Below are 24365 nucleotides of genomic sequence, written 5' to 3' on the forward strand. Positions count from 1 at the left end.
TAGGTTGTAATGGGAAACCTTACTGAGCCTTTATGTTAAAAAGGCTGTTGCAGGAGTTAGTATTAGAAATTTGTCATCATTTTGGTCAGATTTACCATATTATAAATAGGAAATGAAATTATTCCAGGAAAATAAAACAGAGTTTATAGATACCTTCCACATGTGCAGTTATCAAACAAGGAAACAAGAGGATGTTCACTGATTTTTGTGTGTGTGTTCCTCAACTTTTTAATCCAAGGAGTTAGAATATTCAGGATTATTTTGTAATACTTCATGAAATGTTGCCATCACAAATTAACTATGCAAATATATTTTGAAAACATATTTCTTAGGTTTTGGTTTTGTCAGTGGACCCTGACAAAAGTTTCCTCAAGACTACTTACAAAGTCATATTTTAAGATAAAATAACTACAAAAATCACACAGTAAACATTTGCATACATCCCTTTACCATTATCAATCTTTCTTCTCAAAAGTGTCATCTAAATGGCCCTGTGCAAAGATTGCAAGCCATTTTTTTTGCCATCGTTGTACCAAAGTAAACTCCTTAAATGCAATACTGATTTAACAATACTATTGTGCAAGCACTGACATGGCATAAAATGCTGGAAAAAATTTTCACCTGATCATTTTCCATAGGCACCAAAGGGTCATCAGCTGCAAATAGAAGTGCAGAATCCTCCATCTAGTCAAGGAAACACATACAGTACAGGAAAACAAGTATAAAATTTAGCAGGTTTGCCACATAGTTCAAATAAGCAAGCCAAGATTCATCATGAAAATCTAATGACTGATAAATTCAGTAGTTAATCTGCCTTGAAAAAATGAAAACGATGCTTTCCAATTTATATTATGGAATATAAGAAGTCAGTCACATTAGCCTAAATAGCTATCTAGTTCAGCTTTCTGTAATCCACAATTTTAACCAGATATCTGAATAGGAAAGAAAGCAAATCCAATAATGTAATTCCATAATCTTTTAAAACCAATACCAAATTCTACCCTAATAAAAGGGATTATTACAATAGCTCCTACCAGAATTTTTTTCCATCCTTTGGAGGTCTTGAAGAAACCTTCAGCCTCTTCAGTGATGTAGACCAAACTGCCTTCAGGAATGGAGGAAGTAGATTTCAACATCATCTCTTTTGAATTGAAGGTCCAGGTGGGATGCTGAAAGGAAAGCAGAAAATATACTGTATCACCTCTCTTTTAATTAAAAAAATACCACTGGATCATATTTAGCCAGTAGTGGGAAAGATTTATAAACATTTTTGGATTAACTGATCAGTTTTGATGTTTAGTAGTGCTAGAAACTATTCCTAAAATTTACAACAGCTGTCTGACTTGCAAACATTGTAGCAGCTACTACCTTGAACAGCTATAGATTTCTTTGATAGAAAATCATTATTTTGTAATGAAAACAATATAAGCACTCCTAACAAAACATAGTACATAGTTGCCCCCATCTATTAAGACAGTGGTTCTCAACCTTTTTAATGCTGCGACCCCCAACCGGTCGTAAGTCGAGGACTACTCAACTGGTGCAGCACCATTTGCAGAATGGGACTTTTGGCGGGCTCAGAGGGCAGAGACAGCCTGGACAATTCCTATTGGCTTTTGAAAGCCAATAGAATTAGACTCTATTCAAGAGAGTCTATTCTATTGGCTTTCAAAAGCCAATAGAATAAAAGGGAGTAGCACAGCTAAGGAAAAGGGGGAAAAAAATAGTCGTTCGACCCCAAATGGGGTCCCGACCCACAGGTTGAGAACCACTGTATTAAGAGAATGGACTGAAAAAATATATGATAAGCACCATTAGCCCTGATAGGTCTATGTCAGTTCAGAAACTGATGCTGAATTTATTTGTCCTACATGCATAATACAAAGAGTATTTGAAAAATACTAATTTACTTTTATAATTAAAAAAGCAAAATGTGTGCATTAAGCCAACTATTTTCTACAGCTTTCCTCTGGCATAAAAAATCAAGAGAAAATAAATGGGTAATAAATACTTTTGAATGCCCCCCCATGACATCTTTGTATCATAACCAAAGTTCAATATAGCTTTCAGAAGCCAGATTTTTTTTTTTAAAAAAAAGTTCAATCTGTAGCCTTAAATATTTGCCTGCTCTTACTTTGGGAGAGAAATAAAAATGGAGAAACTCGTAGTAATAACAAACCTTATATCCATTCTGGCTTTTGTAGGGAGAATCCTTCATAGGGGGCTCTATATCTGTGCAAGAAAAGCAAGTTTGAATGAATATGCCTTCCCATCCAGAATATAAATATTTTCCTCTATACAGACTAGGAATTTGTTTCTTTCCTACACATGAAGTATTAGTACTGCTTTATAAATGCTTAGTAAGACCACACTTGGAATACTGCATCCAGTTTTGGTCACCACATTACAAAAAAGATGTACTTGGAAAAAGTGCAAAGAAGAACAACTAAGATGATTAAAGGCCTGAAAACTAAGACATATGAAGAACGATTGCAGGATTTGGGTTGGCTAGTCTAAAGAAAAGAAGAAATAGGGGTGACATGATAGAAGTATTCCAGTATTTGAGAGGCTGCCACAAAGAAGAGGTTGTCAATTTATTTTCCAAAGCACCAGAGGGCAGGACAAGAAACAATGGTTGGAAATTGATCAAAGACAGCAACAATCTGGAATTAAGAAGAAACTTCCTAACAGTGAAAACAACCAGTGGAACAACTTACCTTCAGACGTTGTGAGTGCTTTATCACTGGAGGTTTTTAAGAAGAGACTGGACAGTCACTTGTCTGAAATGGTATCGGCTCTCCTGCTTGAGCAGGGAGTGGACTAGAAGACCTCCAAAGTCCCTTCCAGCTCTATTCTGATTCTAATTTTACAGATGCCAAACATGTCCTAAACACTAAATTCATGCCAAGCTAGAACAGAGGAGGATGATGCAAGGAAAGAAAGTACCTCAGGTTTCCTCACAAATGCTCTGATGAAGGACAGAAATATTTCTCTTTAACACCCTGCCAAAGTCACATCAGGTTGCCCTGCTTTGTACCTATGTTCTTCTATTTTTCTATTGTACAGATGGTCCTCAACTTACGACCTCAGTTGAGACTGGAGTAATCATTACTAAGTGGTGCAGTTGTTAAGTGAAACATTACATGACTGCACCTGATTTCATGACTTATTTGCTGTTGTCATTAGGCAAATTGCAATAGTCATTAAGTGAGACATCACATGATTGTAACTTATAACCTTCTGGCTTCCCTATTGACATTGTATATCAGAAACAAAGGTTGGGAAGGTTGCAGGTAATGGTCACATGATTTCAGGACACTGCCCATTTTAAATTGTGACAGTTGACAAGTGTCTGAATCACAATCACATGACTGCAGGGATACTGAGATGGTCGTAAGTGTGAGGACTGTTTGTAAGTCACTTTTTTCAATGCTATCATAATAAAAGCAAACAGTTGCTAAATAAGTAAGTCAAGGACTACCTATAATCTTGACAATTCAGCTAGGAACTATAGCTATAGTAGGTTGCATAGCCAGAGAAAACATCCAATTGATCAGTCCTCCAGATTGCAGGATTGATATGTGAACAACAGATTAGGAAATACTAAGGAATTCTTACAAGGTATTGCACAATAAAAAAAAACATTTCAGTGTATTTCTGTTTTAACTAAAACGAAGAATAAAATAATACCTGAATCAAAACATGGATCCTGGTTCACCTGAAAGGAATAAGAACTGAGACTGATGCCATGTCATGGGGAAATACTCCTAATTTTTTGAAAGATTATAAACACATCTTTCTTTCACCAAATTTTTATAATTATTATACTGATTTTATATGTTATTTTTAATGTGTTAATTTGTTCTGCCTAAACTACTATAATAAACAGAAAGGTGAGGTATATTTTCAATAATGAAGAACTGAACATATTAGTCAAGATACACACACACACACACACAAACATTCACTCACGCACATACACACAGTAACACACACTAGTTTGTAACAATACTTTTTCAGTTTTAAGTGCAGGTTGGAACTATTGATTAATTTGCTTTTTAGTTTGCTTTTTCCCATTGAGCAAGAGGTTATTTAACCTCATTTTGTCCCTTGTATGAATGTAGCTTCTTGGAATTTAGGATCAGCAGAATTAATTTTTTACAAAGAACCAGCATTCCTTATTTATTTTGGCTGTTGTAACTTTTTTTATTGAAAATTTTTACATTTTACAAAAACAAATCCCCTTCCCATACCCCCCCCTACCTCACCCCCCCCCTTCCCAACCTCCCAAACCCTCCCCTGGACTTCCCAGAGCTGAGTACAGGCTTAATTAAAAAAAAAAAAAAAACTTAAAACACTTTTAAAACCTAAACAAATTTAAATACAATCATCATTCTATATAAGCTCCCTCCAAAAACACAAATTTAAACATTACTTTCTTTGAATATCTATATCTATAATATAAAATCTAATTTCTCCCTCTTTCTTTATCCTAAAACGAAAAAATAAACATACAAATCTTTGTTATACCATTAAAGCTAAATACTCTTAAAGAACTTAAAGTAAGTACATATTTCCTTCAATCTTCATAATCTTCTCTCCTATCCAAAAAGAAAAAAAAAAAAAAAAAAACAAAAAACAAAAACTTAAAAAACCTATAAGTCCTAAACAAATCTAAGCACATTTAATTAAACAAATTATTTTGTCTTAAAAATATTAATAATAATATTTAAAAACTAAAAACACTTTTAAATCCTAAACAAATCTAAATACAATCATCACTCTATATAAACTCCCTCCAAAACCACAAATTTTTAAAATTTAAAATATTAGAATCCACTCACTAAAATAAGCAAATTATAATCCCTTCAAAACACAAATTTAAACAATATTATCATTAAAGGTTCAAAACTTAAAACAACAAAGTTAATAAACACATTAAACATTTCAATCTTCACCAATAACTAATTCCATCCGTAAAAAACTACATCCTTATCAATCTCAATTATATTAGTATTATTAATTATTCACATTCCAGTTTTTTCCATTCTCCATTCTTCCATTCTTCCATTTCCCTTCTCCATTCTTGTATCAAACTCGTAAGAAATGCTGCAAGTTCTGCCTTAGGAGACTGCTCCAAAATTCCTGAATCTCCCATCGACTCCGAAGCCAATAAGGGTTCCTTAAATTCCTCCTTGTATTGATCTTTACAATTGTAAGTTGTACAAGTTATCCTCTGCCCGTTCCTCTCTTGTTGATGCCCCTCAGACTGAGATTTCCCAGTTTCCATTTCAGGCAACAATTCCACCCTTAAAGATTGCTCCAAAGACTTTGTAGGTCTAACATCTCCCAGAGATTCAGAAACCACTAAATATGAAACTTCCTTAACCTTCTTCTGTTGCTGCTTTTCTTTGGGATTATATACTGCACAAGTTGTCTTCTGCTCCTCAACCTGGACTTGTTGAGGCCTCTCACACAAAGATTCTCCAGTTTTCATAAATATAGGCTCTTCAAACTGTGATTCTACATTCTTTTCTTCCAAAGCTTTAAACTTAATTGATGGCGATGCACATACCCCCAGGACCGAAGTATAAAAATCTTTTGCTTGAGAAACAGTATTAAGTCTATAACATGTCCCCAGGTAATTCACCACCATTCCAATCGGAACATCCCATCTAAATGAAATTTTTCTCTTTTTAAGTTCATTTGCTAAAAAAGCAAACTCCTTTCTTCTTCTTAAAATTTTAGATGGGATCTCTTTAAAAATTATAACATCTTGTGAAGCAATTTGAAATCTCTTCTTATAATAGGCTTGCACAATTTCATTGCGTAAAGATCTTTTACCAAAGTAAATTACCACATCTCTTGGCAGATTCTTCTGTGCTGCCACCACAGAGTTAACCCTAAATAATTTTTCAATTTCATTAAGTATTCCCTCTTTTTCTTTATTCAAAATCAATGCAAAGTCCTTTGCAACCATCTCCTTCAGATCTCCTTGCAAAGACTCTCCCAGGCCTCTAATTCTTAAGGCATATTCCATTTGTCCATATTGAAGCATAAGAATCTCATTTTCCATTTCTTTTTCCATACTTTCAATTTTCCCCTCCATTATGTCCACTTTTTCAGCTACCTCTTCCACATGGGAGTTCACCTTTTCAAGAACAGAAGCAACACCTTCTAAAGCCAAAACAAAATCTTGTCTCAAGATCTTATTGTTTTCCTCTAAAATCTTTTTCATTTCTGCCCTAATTTGAATTATAACATCTCCCATCATGTCTTGCAAGTCCTTCATAGTTATTAGCTGACCCCCAGAAGAGGGTGAAACTGTTGATTTAGAAACTGTAGAAATCCCTGGACGCTTTGGAGCCATCTTAAAGAAAAACCTTTAGTCCTTCTTAAGCAATTATAAAAATTCCTTCAAAAATATAACTCCCTCCAAAGAAGGTCATTATAATAAAAAGAAAAAAGGGAAAAAAAGGAAGAGAAAAAGAATTAAAAAAAAGTTTTACTCCTTCTTAAAAATTACAAAAAATTAAACAGAAAAAAAGTCCTTCAAAAAAGGGTCATTACAATAAAAAAAAAAAGGGAGTTCAAAGGAAAAAAAAAGGGAGAAGGGGAAAAAAAAAAATAATTAAATAAAAAAAGTCCGTTCCAAAAAAAATACTTAGAGATACCAAAAACAACCATTCCAATCATAAGGAAATAAAAAGAGAAAGGGAAAGGAAAGAAAGAAAAACACCAAAAAGCCTGCCGGTCAGCATTCTAACTTCCAGAAAAAAAAACACCGAGGAGTTTGCCGATCGCCATTTTACTTTCCCTTTCAACAAAGAAAAAAAATAAAAAGAGAGAATAAAAATAGAAACAAATCTTAAAACTTAAAATCCAAATAAGTCAAAGAAAGCAAAAACTAAATCCTCTACTCAGCTCTGTCCATTTAAAAAAAAAAAACTCACCAGTTCTCTTTAAGCACGGAGGTGTTTGCGGCGGCTCGTTTTGTCCCTGAGGACAAAAACAGCTGGGAAGCGGAGACAAGTCTGAACTCCGTGGGAGCACTCCTTTCACCCCCCCAAAAAAAAAAACTTGGGGGGTGCGAAAGAGGCTCTACCACTATTCAGACACTCTCTACCCCCCCCCTTTGCCCGGGAGGGGGATTTTGAACCGCTGAACAGCTGATATCTGCTGTTCATAGCGGTTCTTACACTTACCCAGGAGGACGGCTACAAAGTAGCCGCCATCACGCACGCAAAATCCACCGGAAGTCTCGGCTGTTGTAACTTTGTTACACTTGCAAAACAGAGTTTAAAGATATATTTTATGTAAATGCCTGTTCTACCTTGAAGGAATCCTGGACAGCAAGGAAAAGCTCAGGCCATACCATGCCAGTCATAATTCCAAGTACTGCAATTATTGTAAAAGTCAACTGAGAAATGGTATGAGAGTTCTGACAGCAGGATTGTTGGGCAGCCAATTGGTTTGGCACAACAATAGGAAGGCCTAATTACCATATTTTGTTTTATGCTAAACTTTTCTCCATCCTCCCAAGTAGCTTCTTGCTCGAATTGGTAAAACATAGACTTGGCAGAAGAGAATCATCAGCTGACATGACCTTAGGATAACTTCAAGTTAAGAGTTATATTGTGTATAGAATGGTCCAAGAGATAACCACAGAAAGGGATAAAGGAGGGATTAAAACAGGGCTAGTCAACCTTGGCTTTTTTATGACTCATGGACTTCAACTCCCAGAATTCCTGAGACAGCTAAAGCTAAGTTGCATAAACCTAAGCTGGCTCAGGAATTCTGGGAGTTGAAGTCCACAAGTCATAAAAGAGCCAAGGTTGACTACCCCTGGATTAAAAGGAGGGATACATGGAAGAACTGCTCACTATCTTTTGACTAGGTAGGACTAGACATCCATCTAAAAGCATCTCAATGCCCTGTCAAAGCTGCCACCTCTGTATCAATTGCTTTTGCATAAGAATTCTGTGCAGAGCACCTTCTTATTGGTTGTCTTTCAAATAGCACAGGGCTTTTTAAATAAACAATGTGATGGGGGAACTATAGAGTACCTGCCTTTGCATGATGTGACTATAAAGAGACAATCTTATGACTTAGTCAACTCACCGGTTGCTTGCAATGTGGCCTGGGTCGGACTGGGTACACTCTCTGGAAGGATACAAATTCTCTTATTATAAACCATATAGATAAAGAGGAAAAAGGTTTTTGCTCCCCCCCCTCCAATTTCCTTCTTTGAACAAGAAAGACATTCCCATTTCCTAAAGTATTAATTAATTTCCTATTTCATTTCAACTTTGGTTTTGAGCTGATATGAGTTTAGTCAGTCTAATATGGTCTGAGCAACAAATGAAAATTTCTTTCGCATTTTAAATATTATCTACCACTTAAAGGGAATGATAAACTATTATTTTGTTCTACTCATAAAGATCAATCCCATCATATGCAGGTTGAAATCCTCAAAAGCACAAAAGCTTTTGGCTACTCCTATTATTCATCTTTCATGGGACTAGTCTCCTCCTATGGATGGTACCACTTGATCCCCAAACAATAATAAATATTGATTCCATAGCAAATGAAAACAGATGTAAAAGAGCTAAAAGCAGGCAAGGAAGGGGGTATTTCTTCTTCCTTATGCATTACTTATGTGCCATAATTGTCTCCAGTTTCAAAAAAGACCAGTGTTCCTTAACAGCAACCAATGGTAAAAATTATGCATAACATTTATGCAGAATACCTAAAAAGCTGGATTTCTAGTTTTCAGAAAAGAAAATAATAGAATTAGAAGGGATCTTGGAGGTCTTCTAGTTCAGTCCTCTGCTCAAGCAGGAAATCCTATACCGGGGTGTCAAACTGTTGGCCCGCGGGCCAGTTGCATCATACAGAAGCCACGCTCATCCCAGCTCCAACAATGCAAAAAATGTCACAATATGTCATGACATGTCACATGATGTCACCCGTGCCCTATACCATATCAGACAAATCGTTGCCCAGTCTCTTCTTTAAAAGCTCCAATGTTGGAGCACCTGTAACTTCTGGAGGCAAATCGTTCCACTGATTCCTTTCCATAAAATGCTTGACTTCCCCTCTGCCCCTAATACTATGGCATACAATGAGTGGGATCAGATGGTAAGACCTTGATGTGTAATTGTTCTGCCTTGAGAAAGGATCCCCACAGTAGAGCGTTTCTCAGCCTCAGCAACTTTAAGATATGTGTATTTCAATGCTTCAGCATGCTGGCTGGGGAATTCAGGGAGCTGAAGTCCACCCGTTGTAAAATTCAGAAACACTGCCATATTGAGTTACAGCATTTTCTGCCGTCATATAACATTATGAGTTAGTAACACAACATAATAGTAATGAGTCAAACTTTTATTGCCTCATTGGTAACGGAGATTCTATGGCACTAGAAGATTCTGTAAATCACAAGGCAGTGGGGGTGGAGTAAGGATCCTTCTTAATTCATAGAATTTTATAAGCTGTCAAATATCCTGTGTTTGCAATCTAATCCTGCAACATATCCTGAAAAATCCATCAAAAAGGAAAAGACAGAATAACTGAGTGTTGGCAGAATTAAATAGAAGAGTTCACTCACATTTATATAAAGTACACCGGGTGGTCCAGGAGGGCCTGGAGGGCCAGGCTTTCCTGGGAGGCCTGGAGGTCCCTAGAAGAGATAACAGTATTATTTGCATATTTTCAAATTAAGCTTTGCAGATAGATAATTTCCTGCAAGTTATTCCTATGTGTGTGAATGTTTTATGAGGCAGATCCATAAACACTAATATTCTACCACAGTGTTTCCCAAACTTGACAATTTTAAGGCATGTGGACTTCAACTCCCAGAATTCCACAGCCAGCGTTGCTGGCTGTGGAATTCTGGGAGTTGAAGTCCTCATGCCTTAAAATTGTCAAGTTCGGAAACACTGTTCTACCACAATGTAAATTGTAGAAGCATGCTGCCTATACAGTATGAAAGTATGCACAATTCATTCAGACAAGGAATTTTCTTTGAGGAAAAAGCTGGGATGGGATTGAAGACTTCCCAAAGACAAAAAAACAACACATATTTTTTATGGGACCAAACTGAAACTTCGCAAGTAATGATAAATTGGATATGACTTACGTGGTTGGGACCATACATCTCTAGGTCTTCTTTGAATTTCTGGAAGAGATAGAGATAAAAAGAAGTAAACTGACTAATCATCTGTACTGACATATTGCATCCATCTACACTATATTCACTTAAACTATACATTCCTTAATTTATTTTATACATTCCTCAATTTATTTATTAATATTGATGGAAAACATTCTAAATTACAAATATATAGGTAGTCCTCAACTTACAACCATTCATTTAGTGACCATTCAGAGTTACAGTAGCACTTAAAAAGTGACTTATGTCCATTAACACACAACAATTGTGGCAACCCCATGGTCACATGATCAGAATATGGATACTTGGCAACTGATATGTATTTATAATGGTTGCATTGAGCTGCGGTCCAGTGATTCTTTTTACGACCTTCTGACAAGCATCAGCAATATGGAAGACAAATTTATTTAACAACTGTGTTACTAACTTAACGATGGCAGTGATTCACTTAACAATTGTGGCAAGAAAATGGGGCAAAGCTCACTTAACAGCTGTCTTGCTTAGCAATGGAAATTTTGGAGTCAGGACTACCTGTATAGAGATTTTTCTTGAAATGGGTATCTGTGGGCAACCAAAGAGAATTAAATCCACTATATAATTAGAAGAATGCCACTTGAATTGAGAGAAGCATAAAGAGCAAAAACATGCTAACTGTTTCTAAGTAGGAGAGTGTAGCCTTAAGATGTCTATGTAAAAGAACTCTTGGAGAATTTAATGCAGTTTGCTAAGTTGTTATATGTGCAACAATATCTGTTTGCCTACATTATGTCCTGGTTTTGGTTTTTGTAAATGGAGCAAATAATGAAATGGCCTACAAAAATCTACAGAGCTGTTTCCTTTAAAAGAAATCAAATTATATTATATCTTTGGGCTTCTCTCCATGAGATAAAGTGGATAATTTGCCAGAGGAATGAAAATTCTGCCCAGCAGTTTTCCAGATTTCCCTGGATTGATGTTTCAGAATGGGAGGACAGTAGAAAAAGTTACTTTGATTAGAAGGGAGTAGTTGGAATTACTCCCCCAGACCAATGGATCAAACAGGGAATACTATCTCTCTAACATACCTTTTGGAAGACAAAAGCTACCCAAGAATCAATGTCATTTCTTGCCTCCTTGCAGCAACTGCTACATTCCTGTGGAAAAAACAAGCCTTTTAAAGCCTTCTAGAGAATTCTAAAGTACAATAAAAACAATTTATTTTCCATCAATGAGCCTTGAAGTATGGGATACTGTTTTCTATGACTACATACCACTTTTCCTGGTTCTCCCTTTTCACCCTGCAGAGAAATCAATCAATCAATCAATCAAAAAAAAAATCAGATCGTAGGATTGCAAGTTCTTGATTTTGCCTTCTGGAAAGCAGGATAGAAAAGCTGTATTTGAGGTATGGGAGGTGGTCTTTTTACTACAAAATGAATTTGTGGTAGTTAGAGAGTCTTGACATGAATTTCATTATAGAAGCTGGAATGCATCTACATTTTTGCTGTTGTAGCTTGTAAAGCCTCATTTAACTCTGGGGGTTTCAAACAGCACTTGTTTTGCCATCATTGCTGTTTTGCAGTAAATTGCTAGCAGTATCAAAATAGACTTTTTGCATGGCTAGGCAAAGGGAGACATTCTAGATCAGCGGTTCTCAACCTGTGGATCAGGACCCCATTTGGGGTCGAACGACCATTTCACGGGGGTCGCCAAACAACGCAGTCCGCCATTTTTTTCCCCTTTTCCTTAGCTGTGCTACTCCCTTTTATTCTATTGGCTTTTGAAAGCCAATAGAATAGACTCTCTTGAATAGAGTCTAATTCTATTGGCTTTCAAAAGCCAATAGGAATTGTCCAGGCTGTCTCTGCCCTGCTGAGCCCGCCAAAAGTCCCATTCTGCAAACGGTGCTGCACCAGTTGAGTAGTCCTCAACTTACGACCGGTTGAGTAGTCCTCGACTTACGACCGATTGGGGGTTGCATCATTAAAAAGGTTGAGAACCACTGTTCTAGATGTTCTTGAACGAAAGTTTCCAACAGCTTCAGCCAGCTAGGCCACTGATGAAGGATGCTGAGAACTGCGATACCTGGATTGCCTTGGATTATCTATTTTTCAATGCCATCTATCTATGGCTGTTGAATTTGTCCTGGACAAGAAAAGAACAACAACTAAATTTGATTAATTGAAATGAAATTCAAGAGGTTTACAGGATTTTTCTTCGTATGTTCAATCAAAGAACAATGATAATTTGTTATGTATATAACTGGCGGTTTAAGGAAGGTCTCAGAGAGTTACAGGGTCGTTTTCAACATACAACCATGATGGAACCTACCCATCAGGGTTGTCAAAGTGACCGACCAGCTTTACCATTTTTTTGTGGCAGTCTTTAAGAGAACGTGGCAGCTATGAAGTGAGTGCTGCAGTCTTTAAGTGAACACTGTAGTCATTAAGTGAACCAATGGTTTGCTATGGGAACAATTTTGCTAACAAGTGGAAGTAAATGCCAGTTTTTTTGGGCACACTGTTGTAAAACATAGTTACATGACTTCAGAGTGCTGCAAAGAGTTGTAAATACAGACTGGTTGCTGAGTGCCAAAGTTTGGTCACATAACTATGAGATTTTGGTGTGTGCACAGGTGTGTATGTCTGCTGATTGTCAGTACTTCAAATCTAGGTCATAAATAGCTCCAAGTAGGTAGGCCTGTTGTAACTTTGAATAGTTGCTAAGTGACTGGTTGTAAGTTGAGGAATACAAATACTGAAGCTTTAAAGTGTATGGGACATATATTGCTGGGACTACAACTTTTTTTCCTGTACTTTAGGAAGTTTGAATCCAATGCACACATTAGAAAGACAGCCAATAGCTATTGGATATGGTTAAGACCACTACTCACTTAGGACCAGGAGGCCCTTGAACACTTGCTTCAGAATTATACTAGAGAGAACAAGAGAAGGGATCAGTGCAGCCCTTAGAAATAGCCCAATCCCTATTATTAGTGTGTACAGATAACAAAACTTTTAATCTTTCTTATGTGTACTCTTGTCAGAATGCTGTGTTAATGGCTAGAGACAAACAAAAAAACTTACATCAGACAATGAAGAATTATTCTAACTATATTCATGTATTCAAAAAGAAGCTTTGTTTATAAAATTTCCCCTCTCCTCTCTAGGAATAAGATTTTTTTTTCTCTTTTGGCATTCATTAAAGGAATGGACAATGGGAGGCAAATAGTAAAACATAATTTTGAATCATGACTTGGTATAAAAAAAAAGCCCATTTGACTTTTTGGATCTTTCCTTTAGCCCACAATAAGAGTATAAAATTAGTTTAATTCTATGATATTCTGTCCTGCTGAATATTCTAGTGACACTGGGATATCATTAGAATTGCATTTGTATGCAAACACAGAATGTATGCAGGACAAAGAATCCATTTAGCTTCTTAAACTTCCCTCCTATGGGATTGCAAGTAAGGGGATGGAGCACAAGTGGTTTACAGGCTGTGAGCACCCCACTCTGTCTCCAAAATAAATAAAGCATCTGTAAGTTTCAGGTTTATAACTTTTAAAAATGGAATAAGGGTGTACATTTTTGCTTCTAGATGCCAGTTCATAGTGCCCATGACAATGGAAACACCTTATATGGAAAACAAATGGGATGTCATGCGCTAGCTGGAGGCTGGGTTGCTTCTACTCACCTCATTATCACCAGGTAAGCCGGGAGGACCTATAGGCCCGGGTGGGCCCTGTGCTCCCTTTTCTCCAGTCTGTCCTGGTTTGCCTGGCAACCCAGGTTCACCGTGGTCTCCTTTCTCCCCCTGAAAGGATTTAATGCTCACAAATTAGCATAGCAAGTCCAAAAAACAAAACAAAACAGATCTCATGAAGTAACAATCAGCTCTGAGCACTTTGTTTCTTTCATAATTATATCTTGATGATCAATAATTTTATTTTGTTTTTTTCTGAACTCATTCCTCTACCCACATATCCCCAAATTCTTATAATACAGGCAATGGTTACCTTTGCTCCATTCTTTCCGGGAGATCCATTTGCTCCTGGAGGACCTTCCGGTCCAGGGAAGCCTGATAATCCTGGTAGTCCAACCTGGCCTGGAATTCCTGCATGACCTTCAGGGCCGGTGACTCCTGGAGGACCCTCTGGCCCCACTGGCCCTGGAATTCCTGGGGCTCCTGGGGCTCCTGGAGGACCAGGCTGGCCTGGAGACCCAGGAAGCCCTGGAGCCCCCTGCTGGCCTTCATGTCCTGAGAGGCCAGGGGGACCTTGGGGGCCTTCAGGTCCTGGGTATCCCTGGGGTCCTGGATGACCTGGATGACCAGGTAAACCTGGTGAACCAGGAGGCCCTTCTACAAAACTGACTCTCTAGAAAAAAAGGAAGATGACAGAGAAACAATTGGAGAACGGAAAAGACTAATTTAGCATGTTGAAAACTCATCATCGGTATCTCCAGAGATATGGTCTTGTCAAACACTTCAGTGATATTCAAAAGTTAAATAGGTTCAAGAGGTACAACAGTCATGAGGGATATTCCTTAACTTCAAGCCATACAGTACTAAATTAGATGCCATTCAAACTTATTAAGACATAAGCCATTTTCATTTACGTGTACAATATAGTATTTTTCCCCCAGTCTATCATTTATAAATTCATTTGTTGTATTTTTTTTTAAAAAGATGATAGGTTACTATCATTGTTCATCCTTGTTGTGATCAATGGGGAAATAATTTCTTTATATATTACCTTTTATTTTTCTTTATTATATTCTTATTTTTTCTTTTCTATTTTTCTTTATATTTGTTCCTTTTCTGCACTTTCTATTTTTTTATTCTTTTTTTAAAAGTTCATATTGTTTTTTTTATCTTTTTAATTTAATTATTAAAAAAAAGAATTTTGAACTGGCAACATTATCTTGGCAATAAAATTGAAAAGGACATAATGTTGGTGTATGTTTCTTGCCTAGGACTGATAACTGGGTGTGCTTCCTCCTTCCAGTCTCATGCTGGGCCCATAATACAGGGTCACGATATTGTGTTGTTCACATCCCTATGTATAGGCTGGTGAGGAAGTCCAGAATAATAAAAGTTATTTGGTATGAAGGGGAAGCCAACTTCTTTTGGCTTAGAATTGTGTGTCCTCTTTCTGCCTTAACATCCATATTTTTATGGTTCGGTGAAGTTATGATTTTACTGTAGTGGTGAGAAATAATCTATTCCTTCTTCCCTCATTTTAGACTTTTTAAAGGAGCACTGAATTGTGGTTGTAAGACTGGCCACTTTTCTTTTTTACATTCTAGTCCCCAGCAAACAAAAGCTTAATCCCTTTGTCCCTTCCAACTATGGTATGAAGTCCTCTGGAGGCAACAAATGGATTTACCATAATCACCAGATAACTAAAACAACACCAGGTTTTCAAGATCAGCGAAAACAAAAGCAAGCAAGCCAATAAAAACAGATCACATTTTGAATGAATGTGAAGCACTATGTGAATTTTGTATAACAAGAAAGGTGAATATAGTATCTTTGCTTGGTGAACATAATATTTTTATATTATTGTAAAAACATTGATATTGCCTTAGTCTATCAACAAATCTCACCTTTTCTTCTTCGTCCTTGGTATCAGTGAAGTCTCTTATATTAGGAAGAGTTGAACTTGATAGACCTGGTGGACCTGGTGGACCTGCTGGTCCTGGTAATCCCGGAGGCCCTGGAAGGCCAGGATAGCCAGGTTTGCCAGTTGGTCCAATTTTTCCAGTTAGTCCTTTTTCTCCTGGTGGACCTTGGTCACCCTTTGCTCCCTGTTATAAAAAAAGAACTTTGGATAAGAAGTACAGTGCACATTCTGACAACATGGTGGCTGGGGAATTCTGGGGACTGAAGACCAGACATCTAAGAATTGCCAAGATTGAGAAACAGCAGTCTAAAGCATAATCTAATCTAACCCTTTTCAACAGATGTGTTTGGAAGATAGCTGTCTGATAATTCTTGGAGTTGTTTCTGAAGGATATCAGGTTGGAGAAACCAGCTCAGATCCTCAAGGTTTCTATTTAAGTGTCTTTTAGCAACCCACACTCCCATTGCATCCTTGGCAGACATTTTATGCCATTAACTTTAACAAATCCATGACAGTAAATGTAACTTAATAACTTCAACTCATCTCAGCAGAAGGAGAAACTAACAGCTGAATTTTTGACTGACAAGCAACTTTTAAGGCACAATACTATTGATTTTTTGGGGTGGTTTGACAAGGTAATTCACAGCAGTAAATAACACAAGTAGCTTAATGTGATTTAGTTTACATTTGGGGAAAGATAACAGATGTTTTCTTGTCTTGGGCAGCTTTCTCAAGACAGAATGAAACTTTGAAATGTAGACTTAATGCCAGCTAAATTGCAAAGGTACTGTATATGCCGGTGTTTAAGGTGACCCGGCGTATAAGAGGACCCCCATCTTTGGCGCCGAGTTGTATGCCTAGAACATCGTCTTATATGCCGGAAACTATCAGTATTTCCGGCGTATAAGACGACTCGGCGTATAAGACAACCCCTGTCTTTGGCGCCGATTTTAATGCTTGCGGAAGTCACCTTATACGCCGGCATATGCGGTACCTAGATTTGTTGTTTCCACTAAGGAAAAAATAAATATATAACATACACACCTTTGGACCAGGTGGACCAGGTATTGCAGGACAGACACACTGTGAAGTAATATTAATCTAAGAAAGAGAGAAAAAACAGTTAATGATAAACCATCTCTTTAAAAAGCAAGAAGGGAGAAAAGGAATATTGACCTCGTGGAAGTACTTATTTAAATACATAAACAATTATGTTGATCAAATGGAAAACATAGTTTCTAATTCTGTAGGAAATTACCATGCACAAGTATTGGCAGGTAGCAGTATTATGTTTGCGGGTTGGAGGCATTAAGAGGAGACATATCATGTAACAACAAGTCTTCTTTATTGTTCTCATCCACAACCAACAACAGCCAAAATGGCACAAAGGCCTTTTATAGTGTCCTAGCCCCGGACAACGTCAACCAATGATTGCAGAGGTTGTTTCCTGCCTTGCGCATGCACGCAAGACTGGAGACAGCCAATCTGGGCCCGGGTAGCTTTTGGTCTGCCCGGGACCCTTTGCAACATTTCTGAGCCTGCTGAATGCTACTACATACCTTACTATGTAGTAGCACAGGTACACACGTTCACTGGACTGGGTATTATTATGAAGCACAATACGCCTGCACACAGGCAGAACACTCTTACATTTATAATTTTTCACAGAAAAAAAATACAACAAAATAATATGCTGGGAAGAACACCCTTTACTGAGTGTTTGTTCTGCATTTGTTTAAGGATTAATAAGGTTCCCTTGACTTGACAGAAACCTCACATAGTCCTCAAGATGTTTGGGTGGGCCCTTGGCCCGCTGTGACCTTCTGATGGCTGGTGAGTGTGCTTGGCCTGCCAGCTCGCCTGCCAGGCTAGGCAGACCAGGACTTTGATGCCCCAAAGACCCAGGTGACCCACCCAGCTACTAACTGGCTGGTTCCTCTGAATCCAAGCCAGGGTTCCTTGGGTGGGTAGAATTCCCCAAGTCCAGTGGTGGGGTGGAATTCCCCAAATCCACAATAGACTCCTCTTGGGAGCAATGTCCCTCGAGCCCAAGACCAGCAGCTGGAGTGGCCTGAGTGGCTGATGTGCCCCAGTAACCCATGGCCCCTGTGTATGTGCCAGAGGTGCCAGAGTCAGGAGCCACTTCCATAGCAAATCCCCTTGCTGAAGCCTGGGATGACCCCTGTTCTGGTGCAATAGCTAAATCCTGTGAATGTCCCCGTTCTGCCATGGGAACATGTGTGGTAGCATGTGAAAACCCGCTGGAGCTGGAAGACTATGGGCCAGAATAAAGATTATAGTCCTCCTCCCACCCAAGAGCAGAGCCAGGAGTGAAAGTGTTGCTGGGCAGCCTCCAGCGCAGTTGGTCTATGTGTTGTCGGATGACGTGCCCATCGTCCAAGGCCACTTCGTATGACAGCGGCCCAGAGACCTTGCAGACCACTGCTGTGACCCAGAGATGTCCAGGACCGTAGTTCCTTGCCCAGACCAGATCGCCCACCTGTAGTCTCCTAGGTGCCCGCGGCTGTGACACCTGTGAAGCCACCTGGTCTGGGTGCAACCTGTCCAGTTTCGTGATGAGGCAGCGACCCCAGTGGAATTCTGCTGGGATCTTTCCTATGGCTGTGCAAGGTGTGGTGCAAGAAGGAAATCAGCTAACCTGTGATGCCAGCTGCCATAAGTGATCCCCTTGAGAGCATCTTTGGTAGTGAGCACCATCCTCTCAGCCTGGCTGTTGGAAGATGGGTGGAATGGAGCTGAAGTTGCATGCTGGATCAAGTTGGCCTGTAGGAAAGCCTGGAACTCAAAAGAGGTAAATTGGGGGCCATTATCTGAGACCAGGACATCTGGAAGTCCATGAGAAGCGAAGATTCTTCTCAACACCTGGATGGTCCTAGCAGTAGTAGTGGAGGACACAGGCACAACCTCTAGCCACTTGGAATGGCTGTCAACGTGGAGAAGGAAGAATTGCCCCTGAAAGGGCCCAGCGTAATCCACATGTACCCTTGACCAAGGGGCTTGTGTTTCCTCCCACCTATGTACAGGGACTTGAGGCATTTCAGGCCTTGACTGTTGGCACAATTAACACCCGTGCACCTGGGCCTCAATGGCTTTATCGAGCCCAGGCCACCAGAGATGGCTGCATGCAAGCGCTTTCATCCGGACTATACCCGGATGTCCCTCATGCAGAGAGATCAAGATTCTAGACCGCAATGAGGTTGGGATGACTACCCTACTACCCCATAACAGGCACCCTTTGAATGTGGAAAGCTCGTGCTTCTTTTGCCAGAAGCTTTGAAACTCAGTATCTGGACATGTGTCAGGCCATCCTGAAAATACCCATGTCAGCATGCATGTAAGCGTGTAATCAGTGGCAGTTTCTGCAGCCACATCCCTAGCATTGAGGGGAGATTCAGGCAACTCCTGAATGGAGAGGATGTTAACAGCAGGAGCAGGATCTGCCTCTATCTGTTTTAGAGGTAATCTGCTGAGGCCATCTGCATGGCTCATTTCTTTTCCAGGTTTGTGAATCAGTGTGTAGTCATATGCTGACAGGATAATTGACCATCTCAGCATTCTGGGAGATATTATATGAGGGATTTGCTTGTTTGTAGTAAACAATCCCAGCAGAGGCTTATGGTCTGAAGTGGCAGCCATATAAGAAATCATGAAATTTCTCTATGCCAGCCACTATGGCCAAGGCTTCTCTATCAGTCTGGGCGTAATTATGCTCTGCAGATGACAGAGTCCTTGAATAGTAGGCCATAGGGACTTCAGGTGACTGAGTACTGCTCCCACTCCATAAGGGGATGCATCACATGCAATGCACACTGGCAATTGCTCATTGAAATGTGCTAAGACCACATTTGAAGAGAGCAAGGCCTTAACCTTATTGAAACTCTTTTCATGGACCTTAGTCCACTGCCATGGAGCCTATTTATCCAAGAGCCGGTATAATGTCTCAGCCACTGTAGCCTTGTGGGGAAGGAATGCATGATAGAAATTTAAGAGTCCCAGGAAACCCTGAAGCTTGCTTTTGGACTTGGGACTTGGGGCCTGCTGAATTGCTTGAAGCTTGGATTCAGCAGGATGGATGCCTTGAGCATCAATTCTAAAGCCTAAGAATTCAGTGGAAGTGACTCCAATTTTGCATTTATCTTGCTTCAGTTTCAGACCCACTTGGCAGAAATGAAGCAAGACAGCCCTTAATCTTTCAGCTAAGCTTAGAGATGACTCCCCAGCAATGAGGACGTCATTGAAGTAGGGACAGACTCCAGGAATACCATGGAGCGTGCGCTCCATTACACTTTGGAAGATGCCAGGGGCTACATTAACCCCAAACTGCAGTCTTTTGACCTTAAAGTCTCCCTTCTGCGTTATGATTGTTTGAGCCTAAGTTGTTGCCTCAACAACAGGTAACTGTTGGTAGGCCTGTACCAAATCAAGCTTTGCAAAAATTCACCCCCCCTTGAGGGAGGCCAGAATGTGATTTACCACAGGCACTGGATATGCATGCTGTTGCAGCGCTTTGTTCAATGTGCATTTATAGTCTGCGCAAATTCGGACTTCTCCATTAGCCTTTAGAGGCATTACAATGGGGGTTTCCCATGGCCTAGAGTCCACCGGTTCTAAGATGCCCTGCTGGAGCAGCTTGTCCAGCTCTGTATCAATTTTGCTTTTGAGAGAAAAAGGCACCCTTCTAGGCTTAATCCTAATAGGTGTGATAGCTGGGTCTAAGCATAGAGCAATGGGAGGCCCCTTGTATGAACCAAGCTCTGAGCTAAACACATCAGCAAACTCCTTGCAGACTTCTGCAAGGCTTAACGTTTGCAGACTGTGAAGCCCAGTCACTTGGATCCCAAGGGCCTCAAGCCAATCGAGTCCAATGAGACTCATGCGATCACCCCCAACTACCACTACATCTAGTAGGCCTTCAAAAGCCTTACGCTGCACTTTGAGCATAGCCTCTCCCTTCACACTGACTCTGGAATTTTGAAAGTCAGTGAGAATTAAGTTTGATGGCCTGAGTTTGACTCGAAGGCCACTGCTGCTGCAAATCCTTTTGAAGGTATCATGTGAAATGATCGATAGAGCAGACCCTGTGTCCAATTCCATTGACAAGGGAACCCCTTGCAGCTTCACGTCAATGCGAAGCTTTTTCTTAAGGGGCTTGTGTGTCCCTGTCCTTAAAATGCTCCTGCGCGATGTGCAGAAACCCACCCTCTGTTGGCAGAGGACCCTGGTACCTTTCTGAAGCACTTCTTCCTGAGGTTGAACCTTCTGGCGATCCAAACATATGGAAAATGGCGGAGCAGAACCTGCAGTCAGCTTGCTTGTGATGTCTTCTGCACCCAAAACACTGAGGAGATGCTGGGGCCTTGTCTGAACGCTCCCTTGGCCTTCTCTCTGCTGGCTGGTGCAGCCTGTCCACCTGCTCTTCAGGATCCTGCTCTGGATTTTTTCGAGTAACCTCTTGATGGACAGTCACAGTGGCTAGAGGTTTTCTGGTGAGCTGCAAAGCCTTCACAGCGCCACCCGCTGCTTCTTCCGCTGCAACCTCTCTCAAGGCATCTTGGAACGAAACATCTTCCTTGGCGAAGATCTTCTGCTGCAGCTCACGACTCCTTAGGCCACAAACAAAATGATCCCGCAGCCTCTCTTCCAGGTCCTTGACTTCACAAGGCCTTGCTGCTTGCCTTAAGGCAGCAATAAAGTCCGCAGCAGACTCAGCAGGCCTCTGGTCCCTCTGCTCGAACGTGTGTTGCCAAGCAATCACAGAAAGTTTGGGTTGGAAATGTTCTTTCAGCATTTTCTTCAAGTCTGCTTAAGTCACTGACTCCAAAAGTGCTGGGGCCACCAGATTCTCTGCTATGTCAAACGTTTCCTGTGTGCAGACACACAGCAGGGTATCCGCTTTAAGGCCATCTTCCCTTATCTGACTGACCCTGAAATAGTTTTCCACCCGCTCCACATACGAATTCCAGCGCTCCGGGTGTGCAATCTCAAACTCTGACAAGTGGCCAATCTTAGACATCTTCTGTAACTCTCATTAATGCCTTCGTTGCAAGCCTGTTATCTGGGGAAGGGGTCCCTTGGCTGAGCTCACCTCCAGCGATGCTGTACTGGCAGGCAGGGTCGCTATGCTGGAGGCTGAACTTCCTAGGACTTCTTGGTAAGTCCTCTCTTCTTCGTTGTTAAATGTGGCTTACAGTGATCCCACCTTCGTCGCCACTGTTATGTTTGCAGATTGGAAGCATTAAGAGGAGACACATCATGTAACAACAAGTCTTCTTTATTGTTCTCATCCACAACCAACAACAGTCAAAATGGTGCACAGGCCTTTTATAGTGTCCTAGCCCCGGACAACGTCAACCAATGATTGCAAAGGCTGTTTCCTGCCTTGCGCATGCGTGCAAGACTGGAGACAGGCAGTCTGGGCCCGGGAAGCTTTTGGTCTGCCTGGGACCCTTTGCAACATTTCTGAGCCTGCTGAATGCTTCAGCAGGCTCAGGACATAACAGCAGTGATGACATCAAAATGATTAAACATTCGTAACATCAGAGGACAAGTTTACTCTTTTATACCTGAGTTGCAAAATTGCATGCAAAAATGTAAGAGGCAGAGTTTGCATTACAATGCAGTCTGCCCTTTGCTTCCTTTCTATCTACGTCTGTGCACTCATATACAGTAACTGATCCCTCATATTCAGTAATTTCTTAAGTGGAAGCAATTATGGATTCAATTGGGATGCTATTTTAGCCCTTCCTAGAAAAACGAAGTAGTGTACACTTATCTTGATTGAATTGATGCATCTTTGATAAAGTTTCAAAAACAGTAGGTTGTTAAAATACAGATTATTGAAATCAACAATAGTATTCCTTAATGTCCATTTATTCCTATTTTTAGAATCTTTGATTCATGATCAACTTGGTCTTGAAAACCTTAAACCTGAAATTGAAAACCTGAAATTTATTAAATATTGTGGATTTCAACTTGCACTTCCAAACTCATGCATTTATGATCAGGTCGATGATTTAGGAGTGATGGGAAATTTAATTGGTTCATCTGCTAGAATACCTTCTATCTACAGATAATTTGATGAGATTCTTAATCTACAAGAGTTATATAATACACATTTGGTAATTTTTAACTTACTGGTCTTGCCATAAAATCCCCTCTGGTAGAGGACTGCTGATCTGAAGTCATGAGGACTTTTGAAGTTGTCTAGGATAAAAAAATCATGGCAATAAGGAAATTAATTTTTAAAGCATCAGTTAGCCCCAGGCTTCTCGTTTCTCATCTAAATTTTCCTACCCAACTAAATCCTAGTACTTTTTTTTTTAGAGAAGAGGAAATCCTAGTAGCTGCAATATTTATAAATTAAATTTTCACTGGTTTGAAATACTATATATCAGTGGTGGCGAACCTATGGCACGGGTGCCAGAAGTGGCACTCGGAGTCCTCTCTGTGGGCACACGTACTGTTGCCCCAGCCTCGCTTTCCCCTATGACCCCCTCCCTCCAGCAGTCCCCCTCTGCCAAACAGCAATGGATTGTTCAGCCAGGAACCTTGGATCTTTAGGGAAGAGGAGAATGCAAATACAATAAAAAGTTGTGGAGCAGAGGGAGTTTGTCCTCACTAATATAACACATGATGTTTCAACAGAACCTACAGTTCTGGGATAAAAATAAAGTAGGCATAAGATGTGAGTCTTAATCCTTTCCTGTAAACAGAAAATGACTAATTTCATACAAATAGAAATGGCAGGGGACGTGGTTGCTTTGGGAGCCCACAAGTACAGGTGCATGATTGCCCTTCATCCTATTCCTTGCCCCACATCTTTAGTAATGCTGGTGTTTTTTTTTTCTCAATTGGGGAAGAGATACTTTATGATGCTTGAGGAGATAAGAGGAGACTCTAGGTAGGCTGCTAGGTAGGCTGTGGCCTACTGTCGACTTGGCCACACTTAGTTGCTTCAGAGAGCTTCTGTGTCTGATCAGAAAGCCTCTCTATGTGATTCCCCTTGGATCTCAGAGAACTCTACATATGCTAATGATTCTTCAAAGTAACAGAAAGAAGCAGTAATGCTGACTTTTATCAAACCAAAATAAAACAAATCTATGGTTGAAATTGTTATATCTCACATTTTTGAGATGTGGGGAAGCCTTTGTGGTGATGCTTGCACATATTTGGATACAATATTAAGAAATCAGCCTTCTAAATGCACCAGACAGGCAAAATCCTAAATTTCATAACCAAAACTGCTTTCAGACATGCAGACTAGGAATTTTAGAAACTGTAGTGTCCACACTTTGAAATGGCACTAGATTGAGGAACAAAAAGACAGTAACTGCTGTGGCCAGTGCTGACGAAAAAAAATCCAGAACCCAACCCAAAGAATTGGATGTATCTGCCAGGGCAAGATTTGGACAATCTTTCTATGGATTGTTACCTGGACCGTTAGGAATTCAGACTCTTCTTCCTCTGCGCTGCCCTCAAAGAAGGTTGAAACAGGAAGGCTATTATCAAAAGCGTCTTCCTTTGTTATACCTGATGAACTTGTCTGGGGAAAAAAGGAGTAAGCTTGTA

The 24365-nt window shown here is 39.9% G+C and overlaps 1 protein-coding gene across 3 annotated transcripts in view; it reads right to left on the reverse strand.

Annotated features, from left to right (window-relative positions):
* The window catches only part of LOC120312790 (collagen alpha-1(XVIII) chain-like), a 37059-nt gene that overhangs the window by 7555 nt on the left and 5139 nt on the right, over positions 1–24365 (reverse strand). The window contains exons 3-17 of one of the 3 annotated variants that reach the window (XM_039353980.1): positions 24229–24339; positions 22932–23000; positions 16821–16877; positions 15760–15960; positions 14169–14528; positions 13847–13966; positions 11422–11448; positions 11236–11304; positions 10139–10177; positions 9608–9679; positions 8122–8163; positions 3691–3718; positions 2180–2232; positions 1035–1169; positions 622–684 (exon numbers count right to left, since the gene is read on the reverse strand). In XM_039353980.1, coding sequence (XP_039209914.1) covers positions 622–684; positions 1035–1169; positions 2180–2232; positions 3691–3718; positions 8122–8163; positions 9608–9679; positions 10139–10177; positions 11236–11304; positions 11422–11448; positions 13847–13966; positions 14169–14528; positions 15760–15960; positions 16821–16877; positions 22932–23000; positions 24229–24339 — 1446 coding nt within the window. The remainder of the gene's footprint in view (positions 1–621; positions 685–1034; positions 1170–2179; positions 2233–3690; positions 3719–8121; positions 8164–9607; positions 9680–10138; positions 10178–11235; positions 11305–11421; positions 11449–13846; positions 13967–14168; positions 14529–15759; positions 15961–16820; positions 16878–22931; positions 23001–24228; positions 24340–24365) is intronic. The other 2 variants (XM_039353981.1, XM_039353982.1) reach the window with 2 other exon arrangements.

The sequence above is a fragment of the Crotalus tigris genome, unplaced genomic scaffold (genome assembly GCF_016545835.1).
Source record: "Crotalus tigris isolate CLP2741 ecotype Arizona unplaced genomic scaffold, ASM1654583v1 scf7180000018544.1747854, whole genome shotgun sequence".
In the NCBI taxonomy this organism is placed as follows: Eukaryota; Metazoa; Chordata; class Lepidosauria; order Squamata; family Viperidae; genus Crotalus; species Crotalus tigris.